Source organism: Silurus meridionalis, chromosome 25 (assembly GCF_014805685.1).
Source record: "Silurus meridionalis isolate SWU-2019-XX chromosome 25, ASM1480568v1, whole genome shotgun sequence".
In the NCBI taxonomy this organism is placed as follows: domain Eukaryota; kingdom Metazoa; phylum Chordata; class Actinopteri; order Siluriformes; family Siluridae; genus Silurus; species Silurus meridionalis.
This window is the reverse complement of record NC_060908.1, coordinates 13,187,098-13,205,796: the sequence shown is the minus strand read 5'-3', so window position 1 is coordinate 13,205,796 and position 18,699 is coordinate 13,187,098. Positions and strand designations below refer to the sequence as shown.

At 41.4% G+C, this 18,699-nt stretch overlaps 2 protein-coding genes across 7 annotated transcripts; one reads left to right on the top strand and one right to left on the bottom strand.

Annotated features, from left to right (window-relative positions):
- Positions 1–1,615: 1,615 nt before the first annotated feature.
- lig3 (ligase III, DNA, ATP-dependent) lies at positions 1,616–11,435 on the top strand. Of its 2 annotated transcripts, none has more exons than XM_046839308.1 (21): positions 1,616–1,784; positions 2,469–3,009; positions 3,092–3,220; positions 3,410–3,622; positions 3,730–3,881; positions 3,963–4,129; positions 4,232–4,309; positions 4,445–4,613; positions 4,728–4,883; positions 5,284–5,415; positions 5,494–5,573; positions 5,857–5,944; positions 6,022–6,099; positions 6,213–6,336; positions 6,441–6,583; positions 7,253–7,327; positions 8,043–8,189; positions 8,609–8,759; positions 9,319–9,413; positions 9,518–9,601; positions 11,063–11,435. In XM_046839308.1, the coding sequence occupies exons 2-21, from the start codon at positions 2,517–2,519 to the stop codon at positions 11,294–11,296; spliced, it is 2,988 nt and encodes a 995-aa protein (XP_046695264.1). In that variant the 5' UTR covers positions 1,616–1,784; positions 2,469–2,516; the 3' UTR covers positions 11,297–11,435. The 2 variants fall into 2 exon arrangements, with proteins under 2 accessions (XP_046695264.1, XP_046695265.1); XM_046839309.1 differs by lacking the exon at positions 1,616–1,784 and adding an exon at positions 2,016–2,088.
- Positions 10,719–17,725, bottom strand: rad51d (RAD51 paralog D). 5 transcript variants are annotated; one of them, XR_006924381.1, is made up of 13 exons: positions 17,623–17,725; positions 17,352–17,461; positions 17,209–17,270; positions 16,462–16,580; positions 15,630–15,711; positions 14,801–14,935; positions 14,493–14,588; positions 14,309–14,399; positions 14,161–14,231; positions 13,921–14,082; positions 12,598–12,718; positions 11,719–11,843; positions 10,719–11,253 (listed from the first exon to the last, which is right to left on the bottom strand). XR_006924381.1 is itself a non-coding variant. In XM_046839313.1 (12 exons), the coding sequence occupies exons 2-11, from the start codon at positions 17,431–17,433 to the stop codon at positions 12,620–12,622; spliced, it is 999 nt and encodes a 332-aa protein (XP_046695269.1). In that variant the 5' UTR covers positions 17,434–17,461; positions 17,623–17,725; the 3' UTR covers positions 10,719–11,253; positions 12,598–12,619. The 5 variants fall into 5 exon arrangements, 4 of the variants coding, with proteins under 4 accessions (XP_046695269.1, XP_046695268.1, XP_046695266.1 ...); XM_046839313.1 differs by lacking the exon at positions 11,719–11,843; XM_046839312.1 differs by lacking the exons at positions 10,719–11,253; positions 11,719–11,843 and adding an exon at positions 11,974–12,520.
- Positions 17,726–18,699: the final 974 nt, after the last annotated feature.

Below are 18,699 nucleotides of genomic sequence, written 5' to 3'. Positions count from 1 at the left end.
ATTACTCACATCCAGGGGCCATATCCATAATTTCAAGGTGTGTGGAGTGCAGTGCCACATTGACCTGTTCATCTGGGAGAGCAGTTCTGGTCTGATGTGTAATGGGCACAGATGGCCTATAAGTATTATCAACAACAGACGGAGCCATGGTCTGTTTAGTGAGAATGGGGTTATCAGCAACACAGGGTGCTGAATGCTCGGCAGGGTCATCCATAACGGTGACAAGCTGAAGGTTTGCCAACTGTGTGCATATGTGAAAGTAGAGGAATTACCTGTTGGGTCGGGGCTTGCAATGTGTATGTGTAACATACAAGGTGGTATTAAAAGGTTTCAGAAACCTGTTCTGTTTACAAGAAAGTACTTTATTTATCTACATTTACACACTATTACCTTCAAAATACCTCTGCAAAGCAATACAGTGCTCCCGGAAGTCTTCTTTTCGGGGGGTGTCAAGCCCCGTCTGCGATTCGCCCCGGATCTTTCCACAATGGTGTCAAAACGGTGACTTTTATGGTGGATCTTTATCATTAAGAAGAGGGCGAAGTCCGCAGGCGCCACGAGTCCGGTGGGTGCGGAAGTAAGATCGTGTGGGTTGTTCTCCGACGATCATCATGCACAAGTTGCTGAACAGTTTCGATATTTTCGGGAGCTGAGCTCGTTAAGATATACCTTTAAGATAAGATATACCTTTATTCGTCCCACAGTGGGAAAATATCTAATAAATTGAAGGTCATTAAAGGTCTTCCTGATCTCTCGTCATCTTCCAGTGATGTTTTCCCGCTCATAAAGTGCGCGTGCTGCTCAAAATACCTCGAATGACTCATTGAAGCGTGTCCAACGTATGTCGTGTCAAACGTCTCTGAGGCAGATTTGCCCATTTTCATGCTAAATTTCACGTTTGCTCTTTGTTCTAACTTGATGTCCATGATAAAATCGCATTGTGACACAATGTGAAACCATCAATGAAACCATTATACTAATGGAATGAACAGTATAGTGCTTCCAGATCCAATTTATTCTGACTAGCAACTCTGGCCACCCTTCAGACATCTCAATTACAACTCCATCCAGTTGTTTTTGGAGAGATAAATCACCGCTACAGGAAGGCAAATGCCTTAAAAAACAGATTTATCGATTTAAGGACACTGCTAAATGTAGTCCACCTATTTGACCAGCTTGGCCTGTGTGTTTGTAACTGGTAGCTCAGAATAAACTGTATATATCTTGGCAGTACTCTGGTTTCTTTATAGCTTAATGGCAGTTTATTAATGTTTGTATTTCATTTATTTATTCTTTATTATGAATTTATTACAGAGTGCTCGATTCAGACCAAGAAAAACTTAGTGTTGAGGGGACAGTAAACCAGTAGTGAATAAATCCACTGTATTGGACTGGGGAGTGTGTGGATGTGAATAGGTGTAAATGGGAATATCCACAAATTTGCCTTGATACAATCACGACAAACGTCTGCACATGGATATATTAAATAAAACCTAATATATGGCAAGAAAATCATTATATTTTGACTAAATGGATGCCTCACTGCTGCTATTCTTTAATAACCCTGAGGAAGAGGCGGGGTTTTTAGGTCGGCCAAAGCGAAATGTGCGCATGCGCAGTGCCCGGGAAGTGCACGCAAACAAAGAGGAAGCGCGTGGATTTGACTTAAAGGGAATGCACCGTGCAGTAAGAGCGACTGTCCCATTACACAAGCCGCTTTAAATCAAACAATACTACGAATAATAATTGGATTTAGGACGAGAAAAGAAACAAATAGCAAGAAGGTAAGACAGGTTTGTTTTCTAACGTGTATGAACGTTTATTCAACACTTAGCTAACACTCGAGCTAGCTTTAGCCGAACTAGTGATTGCAGGGTTCAGGCCGTATCCTAAATGCGGCCGAGCTCTTTATTTAAGTGCACTACGTGTGTTGTAGTATAATAGGAAATAGACACCCTATCTAGTGCACTTGCTATGGAATATGGATTAAACCATAGACTTGAGGCGCTATATGGGGTCGAACAAGTTGGTCAAGCCTACTAGCTTCGTTGTCGTGGTTTCAGTCAGCAGCATTTTCACGTTTTGGGAGTATTTATGAATTATAAATGTATATTTATTTGCAGGATTTCACTCTAGTTGTTATACAGTTTTTCAGGGTATTTTGTTATAATGCGAATTGAGCATGTTTACTCAGTTGACGCTTTTGTTTACGTGGCAACATTTACTCTAATGTAATATTTTTGTATAACAAAATAAGTTATAGTGATTGGTGTTGGTTTGGAGTAATATTTACTTGCTGTTTTACTTTTAATATAATATATATGTAATTAAACGCAGCATTTGAGTTTTCAAGCTTCACTTGAAAGCATATCCGGTTTATTCTTGTGACGTCACAGGATTGGGCTGAATATACCACGTGAAAAGTAAAAGTGGTGCTGATGTTGATCTTTCTCCATCCCTTCCCTTAGGATTCACATTGCCGTGTGTATGATGCCCCACCTTTTGACATAACCTGGATGCATGGGCCCTGGTTTTGCAAGGCAGCAAGAACCTTTTGCAGGACAATCCGTGTGTGTACGCCTCTCCTCCAGGAGCACTCCCATCCTATAATCGACGTTTGGGGCTTTGCCTCATCAGCGAGACCTCAGTCGAGACGCTTCGGCCTCTCATCTCCGTCTTTCCTAGCCCTCTCTCGAGCCGTGTGGAAGGACGATCGGTTGGAAATGGCCGAGCAGAGATACTGCGTGGAGTACGCCAAGCGTGGCCAGGCGGGCTGCAAGAAATGCAAGGACAAGATCGTGAAGGGGCTGGTGCGCATCGGGAAGATCGTACCCAACCCGTTCAGCGAGTCCGCCGGCGAGATGAAGGAGTGGTATCACGTGAAGTGCATCTTCGAGAAGCTCGAGCGCGCCCGGGCCACCACTAAGAAGATCGAGGATATTACTGACCTGGAGGGCTGGGAGGAGCTGCAGGACGAGGAGAAAGAGCTGATCAATAAGCTTGTCGCAGGTATGGCGCGTACGCTCGATGACGGGTGTTGATGACGATTAAAATGATTAATTGTTAAGCTGTACGTCCATCTTGTGCACAGATTCGGCATCCAAGGTTAAAGCGAGTCCGAAGAAGAAGGTGCAGGCCAAGTTGAACACCAGCGGGGAGTTATCTGCTCCTCCCGCTGATCCGACCGTGAACGCGCCGCGCAAGTTTTCCGGCTTCACAGGTATTTATTGAAGCGAAGGCAAAGTGAATAACAAGCGCAGTTAAAGCGGGGGTGCGTATTTAGTGGGGGGCCTTAGTGAGTGTGCTGTGTGCATGTGATTGTAGAAATTCAACTGTTTTCAATTCTTTAAAAAAAAAAAAAAATGGAAATTTTGCGACCCTTAGTAAATGTGCTGTGTTCCTCCCACAGCAGCAAAAGCCGGTTCATCCTCGTCGAGTCCAGGCCCGTCCCCCGCTAAAGCCCCCCAGGGCAGCGTTCTGTCCGCTCAGTTCTGCCAGCCGGACCACAAGGACTGCCTGTTCCGCGAGTTCCGCAAACTCTGCGCCATGGTGGCCGAGAAGTCCAGCTACAACACGAAGACTGAGATCATCAGGGACTTCTTAAAGAAGGGTTCTGGTGGAGGTGAGCTCCACTCACTCGAATGAGTTCTAAATCAGGATGGTTTCACAGAAATGTCAGAACTCGAGCAACCTGTTCCTCTTCTTCCTCTCTCTCTTTCTTTCCAACAGATAAGTTTAAGGGCGATCTCTTCCTGACGGTGAAGCTGCTCCTCCCAGGCGTCGTGAAAAGCGTCTACAACCTCAATGACAAGCAAATCGTCAAACTCTTCAGCCGCATCCTGAACTGCAACCAGGACGAGATGGTGCGCGACCTCGAACAGGTCAGTAATCTCGTAACGGAATAACGATTCGCTTGAACGATTGAGGCGGGGGGAAAACAACTTTTTTTTGATGTTTTAAAGGGAGACGTCTCAGAGACGGTGAGGATGTTTTTCGACGCCAGCAACTCGTTCCCTCCTTCGACCAAGAGTCTGCTGACCATCCAGGAAGTGGACGCCTCACTAAACCGCCTGGCTCAGCTCACTAAAGAAGATGAGCAGCAGGCGGAACTGGAGGAAATCGCCAAAAAGTGTGTTCTTGTTTTTTTGTACTTGTAGAGTTCTGTGATTTAATGATGATTTTTTTTGGTTGCCAGATAAATAAAAAAAAAATCATTTGTTTTGAATAACAGATGCACAGGGAACGACTTGAAGTGTTACATCCGTCTGGTAAAACATGATTTGAAGATCAATTCAGGGGCCAAACACGTGTAAGTATTTCCGGCCCCAAAAATAGGCATCTGTATTAAATTGATACCTCTTGCAGTGCAGACAATAATCAACCCATGCAGCATGATTTTGTCTGAGCCAAAAAAGTATTAACACCCCATTTTCCTTCTGCACAGCCTGGATGCTTTAGACCCCAACGCCTACGATGCCTTCAAAGCCTCTCGAAACCTGGGCGACGTGGTCGACAGAGTCCTACGAAATCAGGAGGAGGCATTGAACGGGGGCGGCCCGAGGAAACTCCTAAGCATAGAAGCAACGCTTATGACCCCTGTGCAGCCCATGCTGGTCTGACCTTTTGTTTAAATGTCTAGCAAAGCTTGTGGATTTCAACCCTGAGACACCTATGACTTATAAGCTCTTGTGCTTCTTCCTCTTCTTCTCACTGTTTCCCACATCCAGGCAGAAGCCTGCAAGTCCGTCGAGTACGCCATGAAGAAATGCCCGAACGGAATGTACTCCGAGATCAAGTACGACGGCGAGCGCGTGCAAGTGCACAAGAACGGCAACCACTTCAGCTACTTCAGCCGCAGTCTCAAACCCGTGCTGCCTCACAAGGTACCGCATCGCATACGTCCCAGTGTTTATATATTTTATACACGCAATTTATATACATACAGTGTCGCACAACAGTGACTCGCATTTCAGCAACCATATTAGTACATGTTCTCAAGGGACAATACCAAATTACACTTGGATGTACTTTAGAGTAGTCAATGTGCAGCAGTACAGATTTACTGTCCTTTAAAAAGCTGGCAACAAAAGTGAGTACACTCTAAGTAAACCTGTCAAAACTGATATTTTGAAAGCGCTGTACTGGTGTGTGTGTGTGTGTGTGTGTGTGTGTGTGTGTGTGTGTGTGTGTGTGTGTGTGTGTGTGTGTGTGTGTGTGTGTGTGTGTGTGTGTGTGTGTGTGTGTATTGATTTATTTTGGATTTTTCCCCCCTTTCTTTTCCAGGTGGCCCACTTCAAAGAGTTCATACCTGAGGCTTTTGCTAGAGGCCACAGCATGATTCTAGACGCCGAGGTTCTCCTGATTGATACCAATACCAGTAAGCCTCTGCCATTTGGGACGTTAGGAGTCCACAAAGTGAGTTTTTATTTGTTTTTGCCACAAGGTTTATTTTAACAAGACTGCACGTGACATTGATTCGTGACTGTGTTTCAGAAAGCGGCGTTCCAAGACGCACAAGTGTGCCTGTTCGTTTTCGACTGCATTTATTTCAACGGGGTCAGCCTCATGGACAAGTGAGTACTCTATTACTGACAATATTCAAGCCTTCTTATTTTGCCTGGCGAGTTAATATCATGCAACCAAAAAAAAAATCTGTATCCCCATTTTTCCTGCTTCTAACACGTCAACTTCTAAGACGAAATGTTTCACTTGCTGCCTTATAAATCGCACCCGCTATCAGGTGCCATGATGAAGAGATAATCAGTGTTCTTCACTTCACCTGTCAGTGGTCATAAAGCTTCATTCATTCATAACATTATCTTGGCGTTTTGTACGATTTCGGTGTTGGTTTCCCAGGCCGCTTTGCGAGAGGCGAAAATTCCTTCATGACAACATGGTGGAAGTGCCGAACAGGATTTTGTTCTCGGAGATGAAGCACGTCACGGTACGTTTACCTTTTCCGGATTACATACGGAATTTTGTTTTGCAAACACGAATAAACGCAGGGTTGTGTTCCGACAGAGAGCTGCCGACTTGGCTGAAATGATCACGCGAGTCATTAGAGAGGGACTGGAGGGACTTGTTCTGAAAGACATCAAGGTAAATCCAGTTAAGGGTTAAATGTCCTGCTCAATGCTGTAACAGTAGCAGCTCGATGGGGCTGAGGCGAGGTACATTGTACGAGACTGAGAGCTGATCATTGTATATCACAGGGGGCGTACGAACCTGGCAAACGCCACTGGCTGAAGGTGAAGAAAGACTACCTGAATGAAGGCGCGATGGCAGACACTGCAGATTTAGTGGTTTTGGGGGCGTTTTATGGATCAGGCTCAAAAGGTGTGGAGAGTATTTTTTTTTTCATGGCCCTTTTCTAATCCTAGATGATGCTTTTGTAATAATTCCAAAGCGAACCGTTGTTTCGTCTCTTTCGCTTTACGCAGGCGGAATCATGTCCAGTTTCCTCATGGGCTGCTACGATCCCGCCTCAAAGAAATGGTGCACGGTGACGAAATGCTCTGGAGGCTACGACGATGCCACGCTCGCCAGACTGCAGAAGGAGCTGGACGTCATTAAAATCGGCAAGGTAAAAGCGATCCCGGGCCGAGACAACCCTCCGTCTACATAACTAACCCCGTGACCCCATAACCGCAAATTTTTCAATTTATAGGAATTGGTTTTAAATTTGAGAATAAATATAAACATCTTGTTTGGTCATAAGCTGACATCATTCAAAATAATACAGAATTTTTTTATTACATTTTTGCCTTTGGTTTAATTGTAGTATAATTTTGCACAATAACTCACACACAGCACAAGGAAGTTTTAAACAAATTTATGTAATTTAGGTGAATACTCGGCAAGATCGACATTTTCAATTTAATTTCAGGATTCAAGAAATGGTGTGTGTTCTATTACGGCATAATGCACAGTGCATGTAGGGGGTGTGGCCTCAGTGGCCCTGTAGTATATGTGCTGTGTGCATGTCTGAGTGATTAATGTGTAAATTCAACAGAAACTGCATAAAATCTGGTGGTTTTATCCAAAATTATCCAGCAAGATTTTATTTCCCCCAACTACATTTAAGTTCTCTGGTATAGACTCACCTGCAATTTTATAATTTTCTATTTAATTCCTGTTAATGCCCAGATTTTTCCATGGAAAGTTACCAATCTCGAAAATTCCTGCAACTTTACAACCCCAATTGCAACACACTCGTGTGTTAATTGTTTTTTTACGCTACTCTCTTTCACAGGATCCAAGCAAGATCCCACCATGGTTAAAAATAGTCAAGAACTACTATCCGGATTTTCTCATCCGAGATCCTGAGGTATAAAATTAAAAATTTACATTTTATAAAAGCAGTATTAATTGTCTTTTCTGGTTTGTTTTTCCTCCTAAGAGTAAATCTGGTCTTATTGTTAGGTGTAGGACTATTATTACAGGGTTTTCACGTGGTATATAAAAAAGATCATACTTTTTAGGCCTTTTAAAGTTTTTAATTTGCTGTTCTAGGCCCTAAACCTTTCGCTGGTCCAAATAGAAAATTTGTTGTATTACGACTACAAACGAGACCAATGCAACAGCCAATCAGCTTTCTGCTACTGGCGCAAATCTCTCTTGGATCGTTTTACAAAAAATCTAATTTCGGTTAAAGCTAACAGCGTATTTGTGTGTGTTTTTGATGTGATGTAGATCTTAAATTTAAGTCTTAATGGTCTAAAAGGGATTTAACTTTGACTTTGTGAAACCTGCAGAAACCCTGTATTAGAAATGTAGTATTAAAATATGCCGTTGTTATTGTTTCTATAGTAACAGCTGAAAAGGATGTATTTGAAGCTGGGGTGTTGCAAAACAATAAACCTATTAATATTAATTTGTAAGTTCATATGCTGAGGTTTTCTTAAATTTTATGGAAGGAAAAAAAATAAGAGAACGACTGTCCTATAACTATAAACAATATAATATACAGTAATAATTGAATTAGTAGCAAATTTTTTGTAATAACATTTTTGGTAAAAGTGCAACGTTTCTCTTGCTCACAGAAAGCCCCTGTATGGGAGATCACGGGTGCAGAGTTCTCCAAGTCCGAAATGCACACAGCCGACGGCATCTCCATCCGGTTCCCTCGGTGCACTCGCATGCGGGACGATAAGGACTGGAAGACGGCCACCAACCTCCCCCAGCTCAAGGTGCGTCAACGTATAAAAAAAAAAAAAAAAGGATAATCACTTTAATGTATACGCATACTCTTTGGACAAAAGTATGTGGACAGCTGGCGGGTGAACATCCGGGACCAAACCTGTGAGCGGTATTGATGTCTGGCAGGAAGGCATAGTGTTCCAGTTCCATCTCATAGGTTTGGTTTTGGTTCAGATCTGTATGATAGAGCGGCCAGATGGAAGCCACTCCTTAGTAAAACGGTAACGGTAACATAACAAAATGTGAAAAAAGTGAAGCGCTGTGGATTCTTTCCGGATTCACTGTACGGCCGTGTATCCAGTGTTCACAGTGTGATGTGTTTGGGTGAAGCCCGGAGTAAATTACATGTCAATACGATGATTTAAACACAACAGATATGGGCTAAATGATTGACATGTCCACATTGTAGGAACTTTACCGTGTCTCGAAGGAGAGATGCGACTTCGAGGTGACAGCGGGGCCTTCTACAAGCAGCAAGAACGACAAGGGCTCTTCAGGAGGAGACAGCGGAGGCAGCTCACCATCCACCTCGAACAGCGCAGCAAACTCAAACAAAGCCAGTAAGTGCATCCGATTGGGCCCAAACATCAGTTCCGACTCTACGTACAATTCGGTCTGATCTCGTGTTGATCATCTGAACGTCAGGCAAAATATTCGAATTGGCGATTACAGTTAACGCAAGTGTTTGAGCGCTTTGTCAGTACACCAGTAGGCCAGGAGATCTGTAGTTTTCTTAATCCTGCTTCCGCTGATCTGTAGTTTTCTTACTCCTGCTTCCGCTGAATTAATGACTATTACCGCTAATGTCCACCCGCTCCCAGATTCTGTCACAGCTTTTAAAGATTGTGTAAAAATGTACACAAATGTTTGGGCTACGATTAACTAACATTGAACTGTAAAATAAAGCAATGCTAAATTAAAGCACCATGACAACTAGGACAACCTTTCATATCTTTATTTTTTTTTCAAACAAAACATTACAACCAGCAGGATTTGTGTTGGGTTCCAGCAGGAGCCCGTTCCCAATGCAGCCTTCTAATCTGTAAAACTTGATCTTTTAAAAAAAGTGGTTGGTTGAGCCTTAATTAATGCCATATCCCTGAATTTTCCCCTCCCCAGAAAATGGTCACACTCCAAAGCCAAAGGCGGTGAAACCTGCAACTCCATCCTCTGCAAAGAGGAAGCTGGCCTCCGAGGAACACGGTGCAAAGAAGGTCTTCTGCGTACTAAAAGTTTTTTTTCCCAGCATGCACTTTGCTCTGCTTTTCCCGCTCTACTACAGAGTCTCACTCAGGTCACTTGCTCTGATTCGTTTCAGATTAAGGTCGAACCAGTTCACAGCAACGGGCAAAGCAAAGCGAAAGCGTCTCCGGCTAAAGCAGCTGCCCCACAGCATGACAAGGTCAGTGTTCTTTATGTGCGATGAAGTGGAGGGGGGAACACAGCACGTGAACACATAGAGCCAATGTGAGTTTTCAGCTTCTCTAAAGTGTTGATTTATAACAGCATCTCTGCTGCAAGGTGAAATATATTAATGCATCACATGTAGAGGAGCATTTATTGTAAAGTGCAGCATTTTTGGAAGGAGCCTCCAGTGTTATAACCTCAGTATAAAGTTTTCTGACAGGATATCTGTTCCAAGGACGTTTCCTCACTAGAGGTCAACCCATTCATCGCTTTTGCCGATTAATCGACAACGATATTTGATTGCTGGATAGTTTTGAATACAGTTCAGTACTAATTTTTTTTACATAAAGTAGGGGTGCAGCAGTACACTTATTCATACCGAAATATTTTGGTACAGGGCTTTCGCGAGCCATCCTTTTTACGTGCGGAACATAGGTAAATCTGATTTCCTTCAGGACTGTATTAAGTGGCGGACCACAAGTTTTAGTCTCCGCTTTGCACTTTGAGCGAATTTTTTATTATTTTAAAATTATTATTAAACTTTTAAATCATACACAATCATGCCAGAGGCAGAAAAATGAAACTAGAGTTAGCGCAATGTCGCTGTGGCTACTTGCTTCGTACCGGAAATACGAATTGTGTTGTCGCGTGCGTTATGTCCAGCTTAAAAAGTCATTAAAAGGAGGGGGAAAAAAAGAAAAATACCCATTATGGAGGGTGCGAAGGAATGAAAACATTTGTTAAAGCATGCTGAAATAAGTAGAACAGTTAAATAAGTAAAAATACATATAGATGTGTATGTATGACTTGTATGGTGCCTAATAAATGTGAAGTATTTAATAATATTTCCATTTATTAGATTTTATTTAATCAATTTAATTGTGCCGAGTTATTTGATTACTCAATTTAATCAATATAATAAGCGTATTGCATTTATTTGATTTACTATTTGATTTTTTTTTAAATAAAATACTAATATATATATATATATATATATATATATATATAAACATACCATAACATACCATAACATTCCGGAGGAACGTTGTCTCGTTTTTACTGTGTACCATGTAGAAATGACAATGACAATAAAAGCCTCTTGACTTGATATATTATTTAACCAAGCATTTTATTTAAAATTGTTTTCAAAATTTTAATTGTGGATAATCACAAATGTTAATATTAAACTGTGTTAATAATAATAAAAAACTACAAGCAATTTTATGTTATACATTTCTTCTCTCTAACCGTACCGAAATTGAACCGAACAGTGATTAAAAACCCAAGGTATGAACCGAACTGTAAATTTTATGTACCTTCCCCACCAAAAGATGAACGACGTACACAGTAGCAATTCACTATAGATAATAGTAATAAAACATTCCTTTCCTACACCGTGCCCTGCCGTGTTTTCTCCACTTGTTGAATGAATCATTTGCACTTCATCTTTTTGCAGACTCTGCTGGACATCTTCGGCGGAGTGAAGCTGCATCTCCCGGGATCGGTGAAGGACTTCGAAAAGCTGAGGCGCTACTTCTTGGCGTACAACGGCGACCTCGTTCCCGATTACGCCGCCGCCTCCGCGACGCACACCCTAGCGGACCCCGAGGAGGGCAGCCGGGCCCTGAAAGTCACCGCCGACTGGATCTGGCAGTGCATAAGGAAAAGAAGAGTGGTTCCTCCTTGCTGAAAAAAACTTATTTCTGGGAAAGTTTCTCGCGTTAAAACAAAATGACCTACAGACATTCAGGCAACTGAAAATATTGTTGACCATAAAACAATACGTGCTCGTTCAGGACGGATATAAACTTGGGGCAGTTTACATGAAATATGTCTCAACACGGCTGCTTTAACTCTTTTAGTTTCCTTTCTAAACACTACCATGGTGTTGGTATATCAATGGCGACATAAGCTTTTGAGGATTTCCAATTATTTTTTTTTTTCATGGTTTATTTGCAGAAGCCATCACTGATCTTTAAATACATAGAATTCTGTCTTTTGGATAGAGCTGGTAAAAGTTCTTCAGTCATGGAGGTGATACAACAGACATCATCTTATAGAAATTGTCGGGATCAGGGGACGTAGTTTGAATATGCAAAGCAGAACACGCACCTGGGGTCCAGGTCTTCGCTGGGCTTCAGCTCGAATTCTAACATTTGCTATATGGACTGAACCTAAAGCACGGAAATGCCCGTGTGCAGCCATCATGCAAAATCCAGCCTGATCTTGGCTGGAGTCTTGTTTGAAAAGGAGATTTTTTAAAACACACACACACACACACACACACACAATGCAGATTATAATGAGAGAACCAGTATTTGTAAACGTGTGTAGTATTACACAATGATTTTCATTATAACACCAACATAAAGCAATACAAGTGGACATTTTATTAGATAAGAAATCGTCATTAATGACCGGTGCAGAGTAGTTTGGACATTTTTTAAGCTTATTTAGAATGTTGAAATATTTCATGCTTCTTTTTTTCTTTTCAAAATCGATCACGTTGAAACACTGGACGTTTCTCACAGAAAAAATAAAACACTGCTCGTTTATCTATGTATTTGCCTTGGTTCCGTCCCCAGGTTTCTGAAGTTTCCCATACAGGTGTGTGTACATATACAATAATACGTGTATAACTATTAATTCCTGGTGTATTGAATGGTACCACATCACGGATTCATTCATGCTTATTAATACGCTGTAGTTACTATAGGAACCGCTTGCATTGTTGAACAGGAAATCGCTTGTTTCAGGGTTATTGTAGTTCATTCCATGCTATAATCGACTCCTGAGTGGTTGTTCTTTATAAGTTTGTGGACACCCGAGCATAAGATTCATCCGAATCCGCATCCGAAGACATGTTGGGAGCCTCCAACTTTATGGTAACATTTTGGAGAAGAACCTCATATTGCTGTAAAAGTCAAGTGTAGTAATATTTATAGTACTACTGTATATATTCCATTCCTGAGGCTTCTGAATGTTAGGTACCTAAAAGTTGCACTGTAGCTTGTTATGAATCGGTGTCCAATTTTCTCTTCCCAGCAAACCCAGTCTGTGACTCTTCCTGAGGTTGAGGACTCAAATTAAACTCCTCCATCAAGTAGCAGGGCTTTAAGATAAACCAAGAACAAAAAAAAAACAAACACCCGAATATCATTAGTACCATCTAATTTTTCAGTAGCAAATGTCTACTCCGATGTTTTTCCTTTTATTTTTAATTTGAAGAGGGTTTTCTTATATGCAACACTCCAAAATGATTGGGACCATTGGAAAACTAAATGGTTAACACTGGAAATCAAAGAACTCAAATCAGGCAAGTCAAAATAATTTCTTTGAAATAAGACCATTTTGGAGCAGACAATCAGAAATCTGTAAGAACTCAATAGTTTCTTTCTAAATAGTTACTTCGGTGCCAATTAAAAACATTGAAGTTCAATAATAGAATCATAAAATGTTCAAATTGCGAATGCTAACGATAGTGAATAAAAATTGACCAAATGTTCCGTTCAGATTCACAGAAAATCTGTACAAATAAAACCTTTGACACTTACTGTACGAGGTTGTATCAAAAAGGTTTTGAGACTAGCGGTGCTAACTGGTGATATTCTGAGCGCCGGCGGTTCCACGTCTGCGATTTCATCATAGACAGCGAAGTTGGAACAAAGAAAAAACTTGAAATTCTGTGCAAATCTGCCACAGAGACCTATAACGTATGGTGTTGCTGCGCTGAGTCGTTTGAGTAGCGGAAGAACATCGCTGGAAGACGACGAGAGTTCAGGACGAGCTCAACCTCTGAAAATGTCGAAACTATTAGGAAACTTGTGCATAATGATCGTCGGAGAGAACGATCTACAAAATCTAGCGCCAATCCTACTCGCCAGATTTGTCTCCTGCGGACTTTGCCCTTTTCCTGAAGATGAAGTGTGTAAACGTAGATAAATAAAGTACTTTCTTTATGTTTAAAGCTAGTCTGGAAACTTTTTGATACCACCTCGTATATAGTATTATGTGTCCTGGTTTAAAAAAAGACATTTATATAAAGCTTTCCTGGTGTCTGATTATAAGAGGACCTTTAATTTTGATTATACATTATAGGGACATTATATCTACCGACACCTGACCATATTGTATGTGCTTCAAACATCCCATTCCACATTTATTCCCAATTTGCTCTTAGAATAACTTCTAACCTTCTAGGAATTAGATTTTGGAGTGTGTTTTTTAGACATCTGTGCTTGTTTAGGCACAAGTCAGGTACTGATGTAGGTGATGTGAGGAGGCCTGTTAGTAGGCAGTAAAAAAAAAACTGACCTGTCGTGATGATTTTAGGATTGTGGCCGTGCGTAGGCTTGAGGAAGCTCCAGGCTGCTCCCCTCGCTGCAGGAGGATACGCGTGCGTGGAACGTGGCTCCATGACTGCCCCAGTCCCGCCTTCAGCTGATTGTTCCCATCACGTGTTACATGATTGCTCACCTGACACATTCACATCGCAATAATGTTTCCTTGCGCATTCGCTGTGGACCGTTCGCAAATTCAAGAACGAGTACTTACCAGAATGGCGACGTTAAGATCCTTGGCGATCGTTTTCAGCTCTGTAGCCACCTGCATCATCAGGGACATGCCTATGGGAAATGGCACGGATTCTCACTCATTTAACCGCACAAACTCCAGAAACAGATTTTTTTTTTTTTAAGTTCACCTTCGTTCTGTTTTCCTCCAAGCATATGGGAGAGGACGGCCGACACGGAATCCACGATCACGACTTTGACTGAACCGCTACCAACAGTTCCCTAACGATGATGAAATAAATTTATTAATTAATAAATGAAACATTTAGCATTTTTGTTTTTTTTCATTAAGAAACTCAAATAAAAGCAATTTACCATCTGGAGACTGTTGGCTCTTAGATTTTGAAGGCAGGACAGCAAGGCGAAGACGTCGAACGCTCTGAACACGCCGATCCTCTGAAGAGCGTTCATCTATAAAGAGTGCTTTTTATTTGTACGTTTTTAAAGCACGTTTTGTCCGTTGATTAGCTACATTTAACAGCATAAGACTTTCCAGCAACATAGTTCCTGTCCTTACTTACAGGGTGTTACTAAAAAAAACAATGAATGTATAATCCAAAAAAATCAATGCCCTCTAAACAGTCAGAATGGAGAACATCGAGTGGAATCGTTTCGAGTTCTACCTGCTCTGCTGAATCCATGGTTTTCTCCTGAAGCATCTGGAGCAGCCGGTTAGCACATATTCCTCCGTTTGTGTCGATGTAGGTTACGTTCTGCTTCAGCTCATGCGCAACGCTGACAGCGACACTGAAGCAGATCTAAGGGTGAAGATGACAGGAAAAAAATTCAACAATGTGTCATGTGCTTTAATGGCTGATTTCCCTATCATGATACACACTATACGGGCACCTGACTTCCAGCCGTATGTGGTTCTTCCACAAAACTGTATTGGATGTAGCCTTCATTTTCCCTTGGAGACCCAAATCTGTTCCAGCATTAAAATTCTTCATGAAAATACGGTTTACAGAGGCTACAGTGGAAAAGCTCTGACCCCAGCTTCTAAGCAAGCTGGGATATGTGAAGAACAAATTTCACTGTGCTGTAATGTATATGTGACAAATAAAGGCTATTCTATTCTATTCTAAGCTCTGACCTCAACCCTATTAAACATCTTTGGGATGGATTGAAACCCTGACTGTACCCCAGGCCTCCTCACATCACCTAAATCAGTACATGATTTTACAAACACAATTGTGTCTGAATGAGCAGAGACTTTCTACAAGCAAACACCAAAAACTAGTGGAAAATCTCCCTTGAAGAGGTTATTAAAGAGGTTATTATAGCCTATAAGCACAGAATCTTATGGTCAGGTGTCCTTTTTTCCATATTGTGTGTTTGTACATTTTGGAAAGTTTTGATGTCGTGACCATGTCTTTTTAAATAATACGATTTTACAATTTTTCAAAAATTTGATTTTACTGCCATTTTGGATGCTTGCATTGAAACACTTACCTGTGTTTTGCCTGTTCCTGGTCCTCCACACACTTCAGTAATTTCTCCTGTGTACAGTCCAGAGTCAAGCAGATTGTCCACACTATTGGACATGGAGAGAAGGAAAACCAGGCATTAAACACACCATAACAAGGTTATACACAGGTACACAATGTATATACAAGAACTGCTTCTACATCACTACTGACTTTGCTAATGCTCTTGTGGGAAAATCTCCACAAGCACACTTGAATCGATTGTAATATCTTTGAAGTAGAGTGGAGGTTATTTTAACAGCAAATGTGGACTAAATGTGGAATGGGATATCGAAAGAGCACATACAAGCCACTCCTCAGAAAAAGGCACATGACAGCCTGCCTGGAGTTTCTGAAAAAACACCTGAAGGACTCTCAGACCATGGGAAACAAAGATTAAGCTTTTTGGACTGAATGCCAAACGTCATGTCTGGAGTAAACCAGGCACCACTCATCACCTGACCAATACCATCCCTACAGTGAAGCATGGTGGTGGCAGCATCATGCTGTGGGGATGTTTTTCAGCAGCAGGGACTGGGAGACTAGTCAGGATCAATGAAAGATGAATGCAGCAACGTACAGAGACGTCCTTAAAATTTGTTTCCAAAATTTGAGAATGTCGGTTGTCCATGGCTGTCTTCCCGAGTGCGCCACAACTTCCAGCCAATCAGAATGGAGTTATGTATACAATAGGACATATTAAATGCTATTTCTAAACCTCTGAACTTCCTTTCTACATGTTAATATATTACTCGTTCAGTCCTGCATTCACACACTTCTGTCAGTACCGAGATAACGGAGCGTGGGAATGCAGTCACCTGGTAATTCCTGTGGAGAGGATAGAAGTGGAGCTCAGCAGCTCATCGTACAGGTCGGCTCCTGAGATAGGAAACGCCGCATGCTGTGCCAGAAGAACACGCCGAACTGCCACCAAGGCCTGAAAGAACACAAAGAACCCTTCACGCACTCTTTAACACACACATATCGCACTGGCTCTCACTCAAAACCACTTATCTGGTGGGTAGGTGGATTCCACAATATGATCTCAGTATTATGATTTATATCACAATAAACTTATGGTTTCCATGTGTTTAGTCATGGCAACTGCTGCCTCAAAAGGTAACAACCGATCACAGCTGTGCAGATCCAGTCTAGCCCCGATCTTTCGTCTGGAATTTGTCTGCTCCTAATTCCAGAAAAACACACCTTTTGGCCATGTCCACACTAATACAGTTTCGTTTGAAAAAGTGTATTTTTTGGATTTCTGTCCACACTGAGATGGCGTTTTTACACCAGCGAAATCGTAGCATTTTGAAAACATCCTCCAAAGTGGTTACATTTTCAAATTCCATACTTTTCCAAAATGCGTAGGAACCCTGCAATGTGGAAAGTATGGATCCGGCGATGCCTTTTGGTTACTGGAGATGGATGAAGGGATGGATTGATGGATGACATGAGTTGTCCAGTAATGAGAGAACTACCTACAGTTATGTGTTAAAATCCTGGACACATTTCAATAATATGGATAGACATGTACTTTGTGTAAATCTGATCTCACTACAGACCTTGTAGGACACTGAGCATTTCTGGGCCAGATGTTCTGGATCAGACAGGACAAGGTCCTCAACTGGAAGACAAACACGGTTAGACAAATCTAGCAATAGTCGATTTGCATTTGGAAAAACTTGTGTTGTCATGGTGGGAGAACCTGTTCTAACAGCTCCTTCAAGTAGAGCTTTAATGAGGTCTTCACTCAACCCTGGACACAGACCTGCCCTTAGGAGCACCATGGTACTTCCGGTGCAAGAATTTACATCTCTGGAAACATAACATTAGTGTATTTAGTTCACCTACGTCATGCAAGCTATAAATTCCAAAAGTAATACAATAACTTCAACAATTTGGCTGTTCATTAATACTAACAATGCATTTCCGACCAGTATCTAAATAATAAAAACCGCCCATGTGATCAAACTCACATCTTCTAAGCTCGCGCCTCTTCGCGTTCCAGATCAGTAAACTGACAGTAAATCCAGCCAATTGCATTTACGCTTTCTTTTTCGTAAAGCCATAACAGCCAATGGAAACAGACTCCATTCTCATGACGCGCCCTCTCTCTGATTAAACAACCGGTTGTTTTTCACACCTCTTTTTACCATATGTCCCGCCTACTACACAATGATTGGCTAAAGGCTCTAAGACGTAATAGTTGTGCGCGTGTATAATTTGCAGCCAATCAGCTGTCAGAAGGCGGGATTTGGTTGAAAACGGTTAGGGGAAAATGGAACGCGTTTAAGGTGAGTTGCCAGGTCGCTCAATTTTAAACCTTGGAGTTTTTAAAAGGAACTTAAAGCTGGAGTTGGTAATAGGATTACATGCTTATTTCTATACATTATGTTTACAACATAAGTACTTATAAATATAAAAATAAATAAGTTAATGATGTGATGCATCAATGTAATAAAGTGTTTATGTTATGTATGGTGGTTGCTTGGATACATTCATTAGATAACAAAATTTTAATATTATTTGGTATTTATTATATTAATATGATGTGAGGTCCAGTTGCTCACTAAAACAGGTAGTAGTAATGGCCACTTTTTACATATACATGTCAGAGCTCAAACTTTTTGACTTAAATTTGAGTAAAAAAGTGTAGCCTGTACTTTTACAAAAGTCTTTTCAACCGTATCTGTACTTCTGCTTGAGTGAAGGATGTGTGTACTTTTGTGCTCTCTAATCATTTGTGACTAATATTTCATATGTAGTTGGATTTTTTTCTTGTTAAACTATTTCTCAAGCTCGTTCTCTCAGTACCAGTGCTGCTACGGAGACGGAGGCGTGTCCTGAGAGTCACATAGACTATAGATTAACATGGCAGAGGTAGAGCTGCATCTTCCTGGAGACAGAACAGGAAAAAATTGTCTGGTTTTATTAATTTTTGTTGTTTTTATGCACTACAAAGGCCTGTCTGAGAAAAGGGCAATTCATTAGAAGTCAGACGGCACTTCTGAGTAAATAAGTAAATTTATGATTTGCTGTCTGTCTGAACCAAA